Source organism: Neoarius graeffei, chromosome 2 (assembly GCF_027579695.1).
Source record: "Neoarius graeffei isolate fNeoGra1 chromosome 2, fNeoGra1.pri, whole genome shotgun sequence".
Lineage (NCBI taxonomy): Eukaryota > Metazoa > Chordata > Actinopteri > Siluriformes > Ariidae > Neoarius > Neoarius graeffei.
In genome coordinates, this window is record NC_083570.1 from 28,043,449 (window position 1) to 28,060,708 (window position 17,260).

General features: G+C 40.1%; 1 protein-coding gene across 2 annotated transcripts in view; it reads left to right on the forward strand.

Annotated features, from left to right (window-relative positions):
• si:ch211-221n20.8 (uncharacterized protein LOC100034409 homolog) overlaps nucleotides 1-17,260 on the forward strand; it is a 48,668-nt gene continuing 31,408 nt past the window's right edge. Inside the window, exons 1-11 of one of the 2 annotated variants that reach the window (XM_060914047.1) lie at nucleotides 1-66; nucleotides 4,593-4,701; nucleotides 4,851-4,911; nucleotides 6,733-6,843; nucleotides 8,096-8,221; nucleotides 8,717-8,857; nucleotides 8,953-9,078; nucleotides 10,854-10,976; nucleotides 14,084-14,206; nucleotides 15,435-15,557; nucleotides 15,721-15,843. In XM_060914047.1, the coding sequence (XP_060770030.1) occupies nucleotides 4,594-4,701; nucleotides 4,851-4,911; nucleotides 6,733-6,843; nucleotides 8,096-8,221; nucleotides 8,717-8,857; nucleotides 8,953-9,078; nucleotides 10,854-10,976; nucleotides 14,084-14,206; nucleotides 15,435-15,557; nucleotides 15,721-15,843 (1,165 nt within the window). In that variant the 5' untranslated portion in view covers nucleotides 1-66; nucleotide 4,593. Of the gene's footprint in view, nucleotides 67-4,592; nucleotides 4,702-4,850; nucleotides 4,912-6,732; nucleotides 6,844-8,095; nucleotides 8,222-8,716; nucleotides 8,858-8,952; nucleotides 9,079-10,853; nucleotides 10,977-14,083; nucleotides 14,207-15,434; nucleotides 15,558-15,720; nucleotides 15,844-17,260 lie in introns of those variants that run through there. The other variant, XM_060914048.1, reaches the window with a different exon arrangement.

The following is a 17,260-nucleotide window of genomic DNA, read 5'->3' on the forward strand; positions in this document are numbered from 1 at the left end:
GGTCACGAGCCCGTCAGTTCCCGCAGCTTCTCACGCCAGCAGCGAGGAAAGTCGCTTTATTTCCAGGTGTGTACTCTTCCTATTGCTGTCTTTGTTTTAAAACTTAGCCTAAATCTTCGCCTTATTTGAGTTTCCAATTTACCTTTTTAATTTCAATATATTTAAAAACATATTTTTATTTATTTATATATTTATCTACGTATAGAGTGTCAGTAGTTTAGGATGGAAAGTCAAACTAACTGTAGCTTGTTCGGTTTTCACTCAAGACTTTACAAGGTGAGAAAAGAGTTAAAGGTGCAATCGTCGATTTTGTTTATTCCTTTCTTGTACAAATAACCCATGTTTACAGAACATGATTTTTAAAGCAATGGATTAAACCGTAGTCTGCGCAAAAGTATTTTCTGTCGCTGAGAAAACTCATTTGGAAAACAGCTATCCTGTCCGGAACACTTGTTTTGTTTGTCTAAACCAGGGGTTTTCAAAGTGTGGGAGAGTCAGCCCCCCCCCCCCCCCCCCAAAGAGCAAATAAACAACAGCGCCCCCACCCCACCCCACACACACACACACAATGTTTGTTGTTGCTATACTTAATGTTCCATTCGTATTAAAAAAAAGGGTTGTTGTACACATTTTAATTTTTTTTTATTTTACACATTTTAAACATCTGTGATTTTTGAAAACATCTTTTTTTACACATTTAAAACATATGAGCTTTATTAAAACATCTTTTTTTTTTACACATTTTAAACATCTGTGCTTTTTAAAACCTCTTTTTTTACACATTTTAAACATCTGTGCTTTTTTTAAAAACATCTCGTTTTTTACACATTTTAAACATATGTGCTTTTTAAAACATCGCTTTTTACACATTTTAAACATCTGTGCTTTAAAAAAAAAACAAACAAACATCGTTTTACACATTTTAAACATCTCATAGCATCGTTAGCTAGCACCTCTTGGCAGACAACACACTGTGGCAGTGGAGCATCTTCAGATCCAATCCATGAAAATCCAAACTTTAAATAATCGTGGTCATACATCCTTCTTTTTTTGCTTGGCCCAGACTCTGTCTCCTCACTCACTGTAGCTTTAGGTACTAAAAATCGATCCATTTTGTCTCTGTCAAAGGCTAGCTGAAGTTCGCTAAATGTCCGCAATAGTAACTTATTCTGGTTTATTTTTCCTCACATTGCGCCCCACACTTTGAAAAGCCCTGTTTTAGAGACACTACACTGTAGATCCTGGGGGCGGAGTTTCTTGAACACAGGCAGAAATTGGTTGTAATGATTAAAAAATAATCCCATGTTGAATCTACCTAGTTGTTTGTATGAAGCGCATTGCATTCACGAAATGAAAACAGACAGCTCACAAGAAAATATCCCATAATAATGAGATCAGGAGCTTGTTGAAATGAACAAAGATGTCATAAGACATCGTGATTCTGAAAAGAAACTGGAAAGGTGTCAAGCGTTTGGTTTATTTTTGAGCAAAAAAATCTTAACGCTGTGTATGTTAACACTTCCTTACCTGCAAAGACAAAAATGTTCATTAAATCATCTTAACTGAGGGGTTTTTTTAGTTTAGCAAAATCGTCCACTTTTGCCACAGTTAAAGATAGACTGCCTTTCAGATTTTTTCAAGTTTAGGTCATAAAAAGAATTTTTCCCGACACTCAGTTATTTTTGTTTAGAGGACTTAAAGCTACTGAATTCGAATCCCAGACTTCCAATTTTATTAGTTTTTTAAAATAGAACAATTAATTAATTTAGGGCCACGTGACCCTAAATTCTCTGCTATTTTTTCTTGCTTCACCATGACCCAATTCAAGATACTACGTCATGCATCACGTGGTGGGCTTTTCCCATTCACACAAGACATTGTGGGATACAAATTTGAAACAGGAGAGGAAAATGGAGGATGCAAATAAAACGTGAAAGACCGACTACAGTAACGGAAAGCGAGAAGAAAAGACGTTATGTTGCGAAGGAAAGGAAACGCAGGACCAAACTAATAAATATCGGCGGTCAGCGAGCACCTCGGTGCGATCAGCTGTTTGTTTAGCGATAGAATGATGTAACTGTCAGTGAACGGTCAAGGTAAACCTATAGATGGCAGTAATGCAACACTTGATGCCAGCTGCCGTAAAACCCAAAAGAGGAAGAAGGTGGTAAACCTGCACATGCGCACACAGACTTCCTCTGTCTGTTTGACTGCACGAAGCGAGCGATTTCATGCACATTATTTGCTAGCAAATCCCCGCAAATTAAATAACTTTCCAGCCACAGAATAACCTGGGTTTTTTTAGATATTGCAGAAATAAAGATATATCACAATGACCAAATTTCAGAGGGAACTATCCATCCATCCTTTATCTGTAGCCGCTTATCCTGTTCTACAGGGTCACAGGCAAGCTGGAGCCTATCCCAGCTTACTATGGGTGAGAGGCGGGGTGCACCCTGGACAAGTCACCAGGTTATCGCAGGGCTAACACATAGAGACAAATAACCATTCACACTCACATTCACACCTACGGTCAATTTAGAGCTACCAATTAACCTAACCTGCATGTCTTTGGACTGTGGGGGAAACCGGAGCACCCAGAGGAAACCCACGCAGACATGGGGAGAACATGCAAACTCCACACAGAAAGGCCCTTGCTGGCCGCTGGGCTCGAACCCAGGACCTTCTTGCTGTGAGGCAACAGTGCTAACCACTACGCCACCGTGCCGCCCAGAGGGAACTAAATTTCACCAATTGTATGAAATCGAAAGGCCGTATAGCTTTAAAATTAGCTAGGCTAACTGTGCATTTTCCATTTGGATTTAGCTTTACATACTAATACTAATCCCATTTACATTAAATAACATTAATATTTACCAGTGTGGGGTGGCACGGTGGTGTAGTGGTTAGCGCTGTCGCCTCACAGCAAGAAGGTCTGGGTTCGAGCCCCGTGGCCGGCTAGGGCCTTTCTGTGCGGAGTTTGCATGTTCTCCCCATATCCGCGTGGGTTTCCTCCGGGTGCTCCGGTTTCCCCCACAGTCCAAAGACATGCATGTTAGGTTAACTGGTGACTCTAAAATTGACCGTAGGTGTGAATGTGAGTGTGAATGGTTGTCTGTGTCTATGTGTCGGCCCTGTGATGACCTGGCGACTTGTCCAGGGTGTACCCCACCTTTCGCCCGTAGTCAGCTGGGATAGGCTCCAGCTTGCCTGCGACCCTGTAGAAGGATAAAGCGGCTAGAGATAATGAGAAATGAGATTTACCAGTGTCTCATACCAAGAAGGAAATAAAAGCAGATTTACTTTGATAGCATCATCATTGCCCACTGTCTTATCCTGTAGCCTCAGTTAGTGACAATTGATAACTAGGCTACCTAAGCTTACCTAATGCACTTTTAACTAGAAGGGCACTCGGTAGAGTGCATACCTTCACCAAGTAACATACGTATTACAAAATTCAAATGTTTACTATGTTTACATACATATTCTGATTTGCATCAAAATCTAGTTGATTGTTCCTTGGCCCATGGCTCACTTTTCCTCAAAATCCATTCACTACTTTTTGAGTTACATTGGGAACAGGCAAACAAACAAACGGAGGTGAAAGCATAACCGCCTCCAATACAGTTGGAATAGGTAATTAATCGAGGAGTCTCCAACCTGTTAACTGATTACTAAATAGTGTGTGTGTGTGTGTGTGTGTGTGTGTGTGTGTGTGTGTGTGTGTGTGTGTGTGTGTGTGTGTGTGTGTTGTGCCATGTATTTCTTCAAGTCCCGATAATGATAGAAATGTGTCTTATGGCTCGGTTGGCAAGTTCTCCATGACGTAGCTTTTATTTGAGAGGTTAAAAAAGTCAAAAGATTTCCTTTTTGTTAGAAAGATTTGATTTGTGTGAAGGCATAACAGTAACATACAAGTCATACATCACTTAAAAAGTGTGTGTGTGTGTGTGTGTGTGTATATGAGTGAGAAAGAGAGTGAGACAAAGCAACACAGATTTTCTTTGTGTGCTGAGCACATGCTACACATGACTTTGGTGTTCTTAACAGAAAGGAAGGTTAATAACAGGCTCCTTTGAGCATCATGTCTGGGCTTGAACTCAAGACCTGGAAAAGGGTTAGCACTGTGTGAAATGTGTAGCATATTCCATCCATCCATCCATTATCCGTAACGGCTTATCCTGTGCAGGGTCGCAGGCAAGCTGGAGCCTATCCCAGCTGACTATGGGCGAGAGGTGGGGTACACCCTGGACAAGTCGCCAAATCATCGCAGGGCTGACACTTAGAGACAAACAACCATTCACACTCATATTCACACCTATAGTCAATTTAGAGCCACCAATTAACCTAACCTGCATGTCTTTGGATTATGGGGGAAACCGGAGCACCCGGAGGAAACCCACGCAGACACGGGGAGAACATGCAAACTCCACACAGAAAGGCCCCTGTCGGCCGCTGGGCTCAAACCCAGAACCTTCTTGTTGTGAGGGGACAGTGCTAACCACTACACCACCATGCTACCCTGTGTAGCACGTTGCAAAAGACAGTTTGTTTCACACTGCGTAAATATCTGAACTCTCTTGTTGCCCCAGGATGGAAATTCCAACTGTGCTTTTATTGCTGGCAATCCAGAACAGTCTCATCAGTGGACAGGGGGACAATGAGGTCCTCAGTCCTACGGATACACAGGCCAGGTACCAGGTCTGTTTAAAAGTTTCAGCTGTGTGATTGATGAGTTTCTTAGAAATGCACGTATCTAGTTCAGTTTATCAGAATAAAAAAATCTGATAATCAAGATGCAAATTAGTCACTGTAGATACATTTCTGGATATGGCTTTATTCATAAACAGAATCAGATTGAGAACACCAGGTTTCTGGATATCAACATCAGACAGAACATTTCTACCACAGGTAAACACTCAGATACGGTGGTGCTTGAAAGTTTGTGAACCCTTTAGAATTTTCTATATTTCTGCTTAAATATGACCTAAAACATAATCAGATTTTCACAAAAATCCTAAAAGTAGATAAAGAGAACCTAATTAAACAAATGAGACAAAAATCGTATACTTGTTCATTTATTTATTGAGGAAAATGATCCAATATTACATATCTGTGAGTGGCAAAAGTATGTGAACCTTTGCTTTCAGTATCTGGTGTGACCCCCTTGTGCAGCAATAACTGCAACTAAATGTTTCCAGTAACTGTTGATCAGTCCTGCACACTGGCTTGGAGGAATTTTAGCCCATTCCTCCATACAGAACAGCGTCAACTGTGAGATGGTGGGTTTCCTCACATGAACTGCTTGCTTCAGGTCCTTCCAAACATTTCGATTGGATTAAGGTCAGGACTTTGACTTGGCCATTCCAAAACATTTAACTTTATTCTTCTTTAACCATTCTTTGGCAGAACAACTTGTGTGCTAAGGGTCATTGTCTTGCTGCATGACCCACCTTCTCTTGAGATTCAGTTCATGGACAGATGTCCTGACATTTTCTTTTAGAATTCGCTGGTATAATTCAGACCCAGATGCAGCAAAACAGGCCCAAACCATCATACTACCACCACCATGTTTCACAGATGGGATAAGGTTCTTATGCTGGAATGCAGTGTTTTCCTTTTTCCAAACATAACGCTTCTCATTTAAACCAAAAACTTCTATTTTGGTCTCGTCCGTGCACAAAATATTTTTCTAAAAGCCTTCTGGCTTGTGCACGTGATCTTTAGCAAACTGCAGACGACCAGCAATGTTTTTTTTGGAGAGCAGTGGCTTTCTCCTTGCAACCCTGCCATGCACACCATTGTGTTCTCCTGATGGTGGACTCATGAACATTAACATTAGCCAATGTTGCCTCTTTTCCACCAAAGCAGTTCCAGGGCTGGTTCGGGGCCAGTGCTTAGTTTGGAACCGGGTTTTCTGTTTCCACTGACAAAGAACTGGCTCTGGGGCCAGAAAAACCGGTTCCAGGCTAGCACCAACTCTTTGCTGGGCCAGAGGAAAGACCCGCTTATGTCAGCAGGGGGGGCGGAGTTGTTAAGACCAACAACAATAGCATGACCGCGAAAGGTCGCCATTTTTAAGCGACGAGAAGCAGCAGCTGTACAAACGCAAAGTCATCCGTTGTTGTTGTTGTTGTTGCTTCGATGTTCACGCCAAAGTTTATGCAAACGCAGCGACATAACTGACGTATACAGCGACGTAATGACGTGGCTCCCCTTAGCACCCCAAACTATGGAAAAGCAAACTGGTTCTCAGCTGGCTCACAAGTTGAAGAGCTGTGAACCAACACTAGCACTGGCCCCAAACCAGCCCTGGAACTGATTTGGTGGAAAAGGGGTATGTGAGAGAGGCCTTCAGTTGCTTAGAAGTTACCCTGGGGTCCTTTGTGACCTCGCTGACTATTACACGCCTTGCTCTTGGAGTGATCTTTGTTGGTCGACCACTCCTGGGGAGGATAACAATGGTCTTGAATTTCCTCCATTTGTACATAATCTGTCTGACTGTGGATTGGTGGAGTCCAAACTCTTTAGAGATGGTCTTATAACCTAATGATGTTTTAGGTCATATTTATGCAGAAATATAGAAAATTCTAAAGGGTTCACAAACTTTCAAGCACCACTGTATGTAGATACACATGCTTTCAGTGTTCATTCATGCGTTAATCAATCAATCAATCAATCAATCAATCAATCTGGTCAACCAAACCTCACTTTTTTTTTTTTTTTACTTAGACCTGACCTCCAGCCCAACTACCAGCCTAGTTAACGATCTAGTGCCTGTGAAGGATCTCAACATTTCCTGTGCTGTAGGATACACTCAGAAAGGGGCTGGAGAGTGTGAGGGTAAGACTTATCCCCTTCTGACACAAGGAAAAAGTGCTATGAACCTTCATGTGTACAATTGTACACATTATGTCCAAAGGGGATATATACACATCCTACACATAAAGGCATAAAAAAATACCAGACATTATTCTATCTACATTCACTGGATATGAGCAATCATGCACTCTGATTGGCTACTCTACTCCTAGGCTATCAGCTCATATAACGTGAGTAGAGAAAAAACAAAATGGCCGAGCGTGTTGCTGAACCAACCAAGGACGAAATAAAAACTCTGCTCAGAAACAAAACCCCAAAAATTGATATCAAGTATTTAAAAGAAACAGGAATAGCTAAAAGAATGTAGTCCCCCCCCCCCCCCCCCCCCCAATAGCTCCTGTTCCACACTCCAGCCCAGTCGGTGGCGGTAATGCACCTTTAAGTTGGTTTGCCAACGACCAAAAAAACCCTAAAGAAGAAGAAAACCCCCATAAATACAAAAATAAATCAACAAAATATGGAATAAAGATATTTGATGGTAAGAATGTATCTTTTTTATTTTTCAAGAATTATTACTATCGCATTTTTCACATTCCTACTGTCATTTCACTGGTTTGTTTACATTCTAAGTGGAAATTATTTTGTCAGACATTTTGTATAAAATTTTTGTTTATCAAATTTGCAAAAAATAAAATAAAAATGCTCTATTTCTCAAAATCCAGTGAATGTGGATATAATAAAAGTTATTTCACTCAGTCTCATCAAACATGGCTTATAGCCAACTCGGTGCTATGCGCCTCATTGGCTGTCAGCTCATGTACGACTCGATTTCGTGGAATAAGTGTTAATTATTCTTTTGCTAAACCTTATCAGCTGTGACGTGCACATAAGTGTACTTTTAGAAGTGCATTTAGATTTGAAAATTGTATTGTGGTAGTTGGATTATGTAATCTATTTACAAAAAGGTATTTGTAAACAGAGTAGGATACGTTTGAAAATGTAAGTTAATTTGGTATGATTTCTTGGATTATATACTTTAATATCTCTCATTGAAGATTGAGATAACATCACTTGCCTGTAGTTTCTTTCAGGGGATTTATTAATTCTAGCTGATTGTTAATAACAGATAGAGATGGTTAATAATATGAGCTAAACGTGAACACACTTGTGTGGTTCATGCAACACTGTCCCTAGTGGACAAGATTACATTGCATGTAACGATGAAGACTTCTTATTGAACATGCTTTCTCTTGTTCTTTCTGTTTCATGAAAGATATTAATGAGTGTGAGCAGAGTGACGAAGGACCCTGTGGCTACCACAGCAATTGTACCAACGTCCCAGGTTCCTTCATGTGTAGCTGCTTTCGTGGTTATCTGATGAGTTCTGGTGGTTGTCAGGGTGAGAATTTATAAAATTATACATACTGTTTTTTTTTTTTTTTTAATAGTGTCACTCAAATGCACAAAACAATATTTATTTATTTATGGCATGTATAGATTATAGAATTATATAATAGCAGAAGGCAGAACATTTTAATAATTAAGTCAATTTTATAGACCATCATCCATCACATCATTTCTGACTTCTGTTACATTCCATGATCATGTTTGATAATGGTATGATTCATTAAATGGATAATGTTACACAGCAGCTAAAGCACTGTCAGCTAATTGTTCACGTTAAACTAAACATGCACTTCTTGTTCTTCATCAACCAGGGTGCAGCACGTCGCTTAACTGTTCACTGTATTTGTTCAAGCTAAATAATATGATTTTTTTCTTTTTGGTCAAATGTTTCAAATAATGCTATGGGATAAGTATAGTTACACAGCAACTAAACAACCTTTAGATAATTGCCAGTGCTTTGTTTAATAATGTTATGTATTTGTTGTAGATATAGATGAGTGTGCATTAGCTGCAGTAACTGGTCTACAGGCGTGTGGGCGAGGGGCAGTGTGTAAGAACAGCCCTGGTTCCTTCCACTGCTACTGTCCTACTGGATTTGTCTTTGGACTTGATGGACACAACTGTGTTGGTGAGTTCCTTGCTAAGTAAAATTTCTATGCATAGAATTATTAGCTTTTTATGTGTTATCTTAGTCCCATACGAATATATCCTTCTTTCATGCAGATGTTGACGAGTGTACTTTTGAAGAGAGCTGCAGAAGGGAGCTCGGGAATATCTGCGTGAACACAGAGGGAAGCTACAAATGTGTGTGTCAGCTTGGCTTCAGAGAAGACAAGGCAGCCTGTATAGGTGTGTGTATGTGTATCCACATATGTTTGTGTACCTATAAATGTAGAATGGAAAAGATAGATGGTATACTCTGTCCCTTCTATTACTTTCTGTACATGCCACTAGCACACAACTCAGGAAGGGTTTGATAAATAGCTCATAAACCAGGTGTGTGAAGTCTTGAAGCCTGTTCATACAATATTGTGGCATTTTACTATTTTCTGCCTCTGCATAGTTCTGAGTAGTTATGATTATGCAATACTTTATATGTAATTACAGTAAGATTACTGACACATGGTTATCCCAGAAGACTTTAATAATAATTAAAACTTATTACAATTCAGATATTGGGCCTCATTTATCAATCTTTTAGTAAGGTCGTGTGTAAACCAAACAAAATGCTTCTGCTGGATTTGCAAAACTTTTTGAAAATGTAGATTTTGATGAATGCCAATCACCCACAAATTACCATGCACATACACAGAAAAACTTTTGGTTGACGCCTACAAAACTCCATAAAAGGCTAAAATGGTGGAATTTCTTAGAGGTAGAAATGAAAGTTATTTTGATTTCTGTCTATGCCAGTTATACTGTACCAAAAAATATCATATTTAACAGTGTTTAACACTTGATTTTCAAATCAGAGTGATCAAGATCCAAAATGAATAAAAATGTAATAGAATTAGTAGTAGAGTTCATGTAACTACACTAAGTAACTTTAAAAACGCACATTGATAAAACTTGCTGATTCGTGCTGAGTTTATCTCAAGAAGAAAAGAAATATATCACAATGGAAAAATAACTTCGTTCCGCTCGAATAAGTTCCAAATCTGTGCTCAAATCAGAATTTAAGGGAGTTGTACTCAATAACGTACAATATGACTCGGGTAGTCAATGACATGGACAGGCTTTAATTTTCAAACAAATTTTGCATACACTGTACACACACAATCTTGTCTATAAATACCCAGGGGAAATGATGGGAAAATTGTCATTATTGAAGATGCCACGCCTAAGCCAAAATCAACGTGAACAGGCCATCGGGATGTTGCGTGCCGGAAGTACACAGACAGAGGTCGCCCGGCACTTCGGTATTCATCATTCGACCATTTCCCGTTTGAGTCAGCGTTACAGACAGACAGGGAGCACCAGGGATCGTCCACGCCCTGGTCAGCCTCGAGTCACGACGCCAGTTCAGGATCAGCACATCAGGCTAGCTCACCTCCGTGACAGATTCCTGACACCCTCAGTCACTGCTGCTGAGACCCCTGGACGACACAGACCCAGAATCTCCAGCATGACGGTCCGAACATGGACCAACTGTCACTTTGAATTTTTTTATTGTGAATTAATTCGAGTCTGACAATAAATGTCCTTTATCGATGTTTCAAGATGTGTGCATTACATACAATATCATAAATTTCAAATATATGCATGGATCTAAAGTGATATCGTGTTGAATTCCATTGTGCGTTTTTAAAGTTACTTAGTATATTTGCAGGTGAAGTCGGAAAGTAGTTCAATTTTAATGCCTGTTTTTTGGCATTACACTCCTCCATGAAAGGTGGTGTGTTTCATGTAAATTTAATGTAATTAAGGAATAAATGGGTGGAGGCTTGTTTCCACGCAGCAGAAGTGGATGCATCATTTGTGCTCAGATCACGGCTTGTTTTGATGTCATAACAGCAGTATCATGAGTCAGCTGCAGATTTGTTCATATGCTTGATCTGTTGTTTCAGTGCTTCTTTGATGAATGATGGTCATTGTCCTTACATTTCAATACTTTTTGTTTCTAGATGTTGATGAGTGTGTTGAGCTGGAAGGTGTGTGTACTAATCAAGGGGAATGTGAGAATACATTTGGGAGCTACAAGTGTGTATGTTCACATGGATACCGTGGCAATGGGACTCACTGCACAGGTAAGATATATATATATATATATATATATATATATATATATATATATATATATATATATATATAATTCTCACACTTTTTTTTGCTTGCACTCATTCTCCTCTTTATATATCCTATGCAGATTCTGTACAGGTTCCACACCTTATAGCACCTAACCCCAATAGGTGGCCCGTGGGCCGGAGAGCCAAATGTCTAGGCCAACCCACTGGCACTAACGCACCTGTCTTAACATGAGAAATAAAGTGCGCACTGCTTTGTTATTTTGACCTCACCCTACACTTGACCTTCAACCTACACGCGCGCAGACGTAAAATACGTAAGTCAAGGCGTACACCAGCTAAGCTGCCTGCCATCTAAGTGAAATATTGCAAGTAAGTCAGATGATAATAAAATTAACTGTCCTAAACGAAGAACAACATGACCTGCATGAAAATGCACAAAGTGGACCAGGACCGTCAGTTCAAATCTGACTGGACTGATCAGTTTTGTTTTATTTTACTGGACCACGCCAATGCTAACCCGACATGCGTGATCTGCATGCAGACTGTAGCTGTCTGCAAAGCAGATAATCTCAAACAGCACTTCAACACTATGCATGCTGCCAGTTGCAATGCCAACTACCCTCCAAGATCAGATCAACACAAACAAAAAATAGCAATGATATACAACGATATGTAAAATATATGTTGATATGTAGAAAAGTTGACATGGTTATCTTTTTGCCTTTTCCTGCTGTGTGCCACTTGCTCTAGTGCTATTCATAATTGTTTTTTGCTATTCAGAATATCAGAATTTATTCTATCCACATTCACTGGATATGAGTAATTGCGCACTCTGATTGGCTACTCTACTACTAGGCTATCAGCTCATGTACCATGAGTAGAGAAAAACAAAATAGTGGAGCGTGTTGCTGAACCAACCGAGGACAAAATAAAAGCTCTACTCAAAAACAAAACCTTAAAAATTATTAGCAAGTATTTAAAAGAAACAGAATCAGCTAAAAGAATATAGTTTTTTTCCTCCCAATGTCTCCTGTTCCATACTCCAACCCAGTCAGTGATGGTAATGCATTTTTAAGTTGATTTGCCAACTACCAAAAAACCCTAAAGAAGAAGAAGAAGAAAACCCCAAAAGATACAAAAAAGAAGCAACAAAATATGGAATAAAAGGATTTGATGGGAAGAACATCCATCTATCCGTTATCTGTAACTGCTTATCCTGTTCTACAGGGTCGCAGGCAAGCTGGAGCCTATCCCAGCTGACTTATGGGCGAGAGGCGGGGTACACCCTGGACATGTTGCCAGGTTATCACAGGGCTAACATAGAGACAAACGACCATTCACACTCACATTCACACCTACGGTCAATTTAGAGCCACCAATTAGCCTAACCAGCATGTCTTTGGACTGTGGGGGAAACCGGAGCACCCAGAGGAAACCCACGCAGACACAGGGAGAACATGCAAACTCCACGCAGAAAAGCCCTCGCCAGCCACGGGGCTCAAACCCAGGACCTTCTTGCCGTGAGGTGACAGTGCTAACCACTACGCCACTGTGCCGCCCTGGGAAGAACATATCTTTTTTTTTTTTTCAAGAATTATTATTATAGTATTTTTCACAAATTGCTACTGTCATTCTGCCGTTTTGTTTACAGTTGAATTGGAAATGATTTTGTTGGACGTTTTGTATAAAGTTTTTATTCATCAAATTTCCATCCATCAATCCATCCATTATCTGTAACCACTTATCCTGTGCAGGGTCACGGGCAAGCTGGAGCCTATCCCAGCTAACTATGGGTGAGAGGCGGGGTACACCCTGGACAAGTCGTCAGATCATCACAGAGCTTTTATCGATTTTGCAAAAAATAAAAATGCTTGGTTTCTCAAAATCCAGTGAATGTGGATAGAATAAAACAGTTATTCCACTCAATCTTGTCGTACATGGCTTATAGCCGACTTGGCGCTACACACCTCGGCTTATAGCCGACTTGGTGCTACGCGCCTGTACGACTCGATTTTGTGGAATAACTGTTAAATATTCCACACACCTGGGACTTTTTGAACTACTGCTCCCTTCTCAATGTCTTCTTTATATTAGGCGTCTATATGGGTGCTGTAAATTAAAATGCTTTTGGCTTGAGTCAGACATAAAAAGGTGTTTACGTGCCAGGATTTAAATTTTTCAGTGTTGGTGGCTGTATAAATGTGTATAAAGACATTTAAATAATTAAGTGGTTGTCTTTGGAGTTATTTTGTTTTCAAGAGTGCTTTTATTTTCTTGTTTTCTTGTGTAACCCTTTGAGAAGCCCAGGCCTAAATTATTACTTCTACAAACTACTACTCCTACTACTACTCCTACTACTACTACTACTACTACTACTAATAATAATAATAATAATTATTATTATTATTATTATTATTATTATTATTATTATAATGAGGATAGGCAGTATGGTGGTGTAGTGGTTAGCACTGTTGCCTCACAGCAAGAAGGTTCTGGGTTTGAGCCCAGTGGCTGAGGGGGGCCTTTCTGTGTATAGTTTGCATGTTCTCCCTGTGTCTGCGTGGGTTTCCTCTGGGTGCTCCAGTTTCCCCCAGAGTTCAAAGACATGCAGGTTAGGTTTATTGGTGGCTCTAAATTGACCGTAGGTGTGAATGTGAGTGTGAATGGTTGTTTGTCTCTATGTCAGCCCTGTGATGATCTGGCGACTTGTCCAGGGTGTACCCCGCCTCTCGCCCATAAGTCAGCTGGGATCATATGATCAGCCAGCTTGCCTGCGACCCTGCACAGTTTAAGTGGTTAAGGATAATGGATGGATGATGATGATGATGATGATGATGATGATGATAGCAGCAACAACATCATCTGCAAATAAATCAAATTTTACTGGCGCAATGGAAAAAAATCCTGGATGTTTTGGCCCTTGGCTTGGCACACTTCACATACTTTGGCCCTTGGGGAAAACTAAGTGGGGAACCCTGCCTGATACATATACTTTACACTGTATTTTTGGACCTTTTTTTTTTTTTTTTTGTTCTGCCAACACTGTGAATTAAACATGCTGATGATAACATGTCAGTATTTTGTATATGATGTCGCTGTCTTTGTAGACCTGAATGAGTGTGTCTCAGGGCTTCATAACTGCAATGTGAATGCTCGCTGTGGAAATGTGATGGGCTCATACTTCTGCCAGTGCCATCAGGGCTACAGTGGAGATGGTCATTCCTGTTACGGTCAGTCTCTGCTATGTTTCAGTTGCTTTGGGGCTGATCATATGTCCATTTTCTGGAGATACCACTGAATTTTAAATGACTTTTTATATGTACTGTCCCAGATAGCAGTGTCAAGGAATGTTAATCCAAGAGCATGCACTTGATCAGCTGCATATGGCAAGTGTAAATAGACGCTAAAACAAAAATGCATGTTAAAAGTTTCCAAACAAACCCAAACTACATTAAGGCCAAAAGGTCTGAGGTTGATTTTTTTTTTTTATTTTATCATTTATCAAAATCTTTCCATGATTCCATATATTGCTTCACTTAATGCATACTTGTGTATTGGCCAAAAATATCCAAATGAAGTTGAAATACAGATAGATGACAAATTAATGCTAAAACTGCTGGCTTGTAATGTGCTATGGGCATTTATATAGTTTGTGTCCACTTGACTCTTAGTAGGACATGTTGTTGCAAATCAATACAAAGGTCTATACAATACAAAGGCCATAGCCTTTGGAGTCACCAGATCGCAACTCAATTGAAGATCTGTGCAATATTTTGGACCGTCGTGTTACATAGCGCACTCTACCATCATCGTAAAAACAACTGAGGGAGTAACTTTTGGTATTTATTTATACAGTACAGTTCAAGAAGCTTATAAAATCTCTGCCAAGGAGTATTAACTCTGTTCTAATGGCTTGTTGGATGCCATATTTTATTCTATTTAACAATACTAGTGATAACTATTACCATCTTTTAGCAACACTACACACTCAGGCACAGTATGAGAATCTGTTTGCAGGATATTTTAGTAAAAACATAAAGCCCACAATTCCAGTACATTTATATTAGTTATATAAACAGTCCAATGTCCAAAACCATCCAAGACAGCAATCAAGACCAAAGGGATATCCAAAAGGCAAAGTCAAAAGTAAAAGAGCAAGCATCATGCACAAAACTGGCAATATCAAGATAAATGGCTCAACACCAGGTAATGGCAAGGCTTCGTAATTACGAAGCCTTGCCATTAAGTAATTACTTAAGGTCCATGAGCAGTTTAGACAGAGAACAACCAGGAAATGACTTGGAACTGTGTATGATCATTAGAGATCGCACAAGAACTCTGTTGGTACAATTATCTTGCAATTAATATGGTCCTCATAATACTTTCAAAAAATGTGAAGAAAACTGTAAACTAATGTTTCTTCCATTGTTGTTGGTGTTTGTTGCCATGTGGTGACAGATGTAGACGAATGTGCTATCAGCAACGGCCCTTGTGAGCATAACTGTGCCAACTTGCCAGGAGGGTACAGTTGCCTATGCAATGCAGGATACACACTGGCAGATGATCTACACAACTGTACAGGTACACACACACACACACACACACACACACACACACACAAAATTTACACAAATGTATTTGTGAAGAAACACAGTACTTTGGTCTATCAGATATCTATAGTCCATGCCATGCAACACTGTTTCTTTTGTCCCCCTTCCTGTCCTGCCATTCTGTCTTTCTGCAGAGGTAGATGAGTGTGGGAGTGGCAATGCGACATGTGAGCAACTTTGCACCAACACACCAGGCTCCTTCCTCTGCTCCTGTTATGCAGGATATCAGCTGCACATTGATAAGCAAAGCTGTGTTGGTTGGTACACACTGAAAATTTATTTCCACCATGTGTCGTTTGGTTGTATGTCTCGAACAGAGAGCTAAGCTCCGAGTTGACGCAAAGAGAAGATAGTAGGAAACAGTGGAGTGCAAAAGTTTATCATGAAATTAATGCAGCAACAAATATTTGATGTAAGTCTACAGTAGTGCTTGAAAGTTTGTGAACCCTTTAGAATTTTCTATATTTCTGCGTAAATATGACCTAAAACATCATCAGATTTTCACATAAGTCCTAAAAGTAGATAAAGAGAACCCAGTTAAACAAATGAGACAGAAATATTATACTTGGTCATTTATTTATTGAGTAAAATGATATAATATTACATATCTGTGAGTGGCAAAAGTATGTGAACCTCTAGGATTAGCAGTTAATTTGAAGGTGAAATTAGAGTCAGGTGTTTTCAATCAATGGGATGACAATCAGGTGTGAGTGGGCACCCTGTTTTATTTAAAGAACAGAGATCTAGCAAAGTCTGATCTTCACAACACATGTTTGTGGAAGTGTATCATGGCATGAACAAAGGAGGTTTCTGAGGACCTCAGAAAAAGCGTTGTTGTTCATCAGGCTGGAAAAGGTTACAAAACCATCTCTAAAGAGTTTGGACTCCACCAATCCACAGTCAGACAGATTGTGTACAAATGGAGGAAATTCAAGACCATTGTTACCCTCCCCAGGAGTGGTCGACCAACAAAGATCACTCCAAGAGCAAGGCGTGTAATAGTCGGCGAGGTCACAAAGGACCCCAGGGTAACTTCTCAGCAACCGAAGGCCTCTCTCACATTGGCTAATGTTAATGTTCATGAGTCCACCATGAGGAGAACACTGAACAACAATGGTGTGCATGGCAGGGTTGCAAGGAGAAAGCCACTGCTCTCCAAAAAGAACATTGCTGGTCATCTGCAGTTTGCTAAAGATCACGTAGACAAGCCAGAAGGCTCTTGGAAAAATGTTTTGTGGATGGATGAGACCAAAATAGAGCGTTTTGGTTTAAATGAGAAGCATTATGTTTGGAGAAAGGAAAACACTACATTCCAGCATAAGAACCTTATCCCATCTGTGAAACATGGTGGTGGTGGTGGTTTGGTTTGAAACATGGTGGTATCATGGTTTGGGCCTGTTTTGCTGTATCTGGGCCAGGACGGCTTGCCATCATTGATGGAACAATGAATTCTGAATTATACCACAGGGTTTTCATTAGTATGGAAAACAATAGATGAAATGTGAAAAGTAATAGATTCAGTCGGGGGTCATGGGGGCCACCTAGGCCTCCATGTGGGTCCAGGGCAATGCCCTGGTGGGGGGACCAGGGGGGCAAAGCCCCGGCCGAAAACGAATTTCGCAGTTTTTAACAGCCAATCGTTAGCTCTCCATGGTCCATCTGAAATAGAAATGC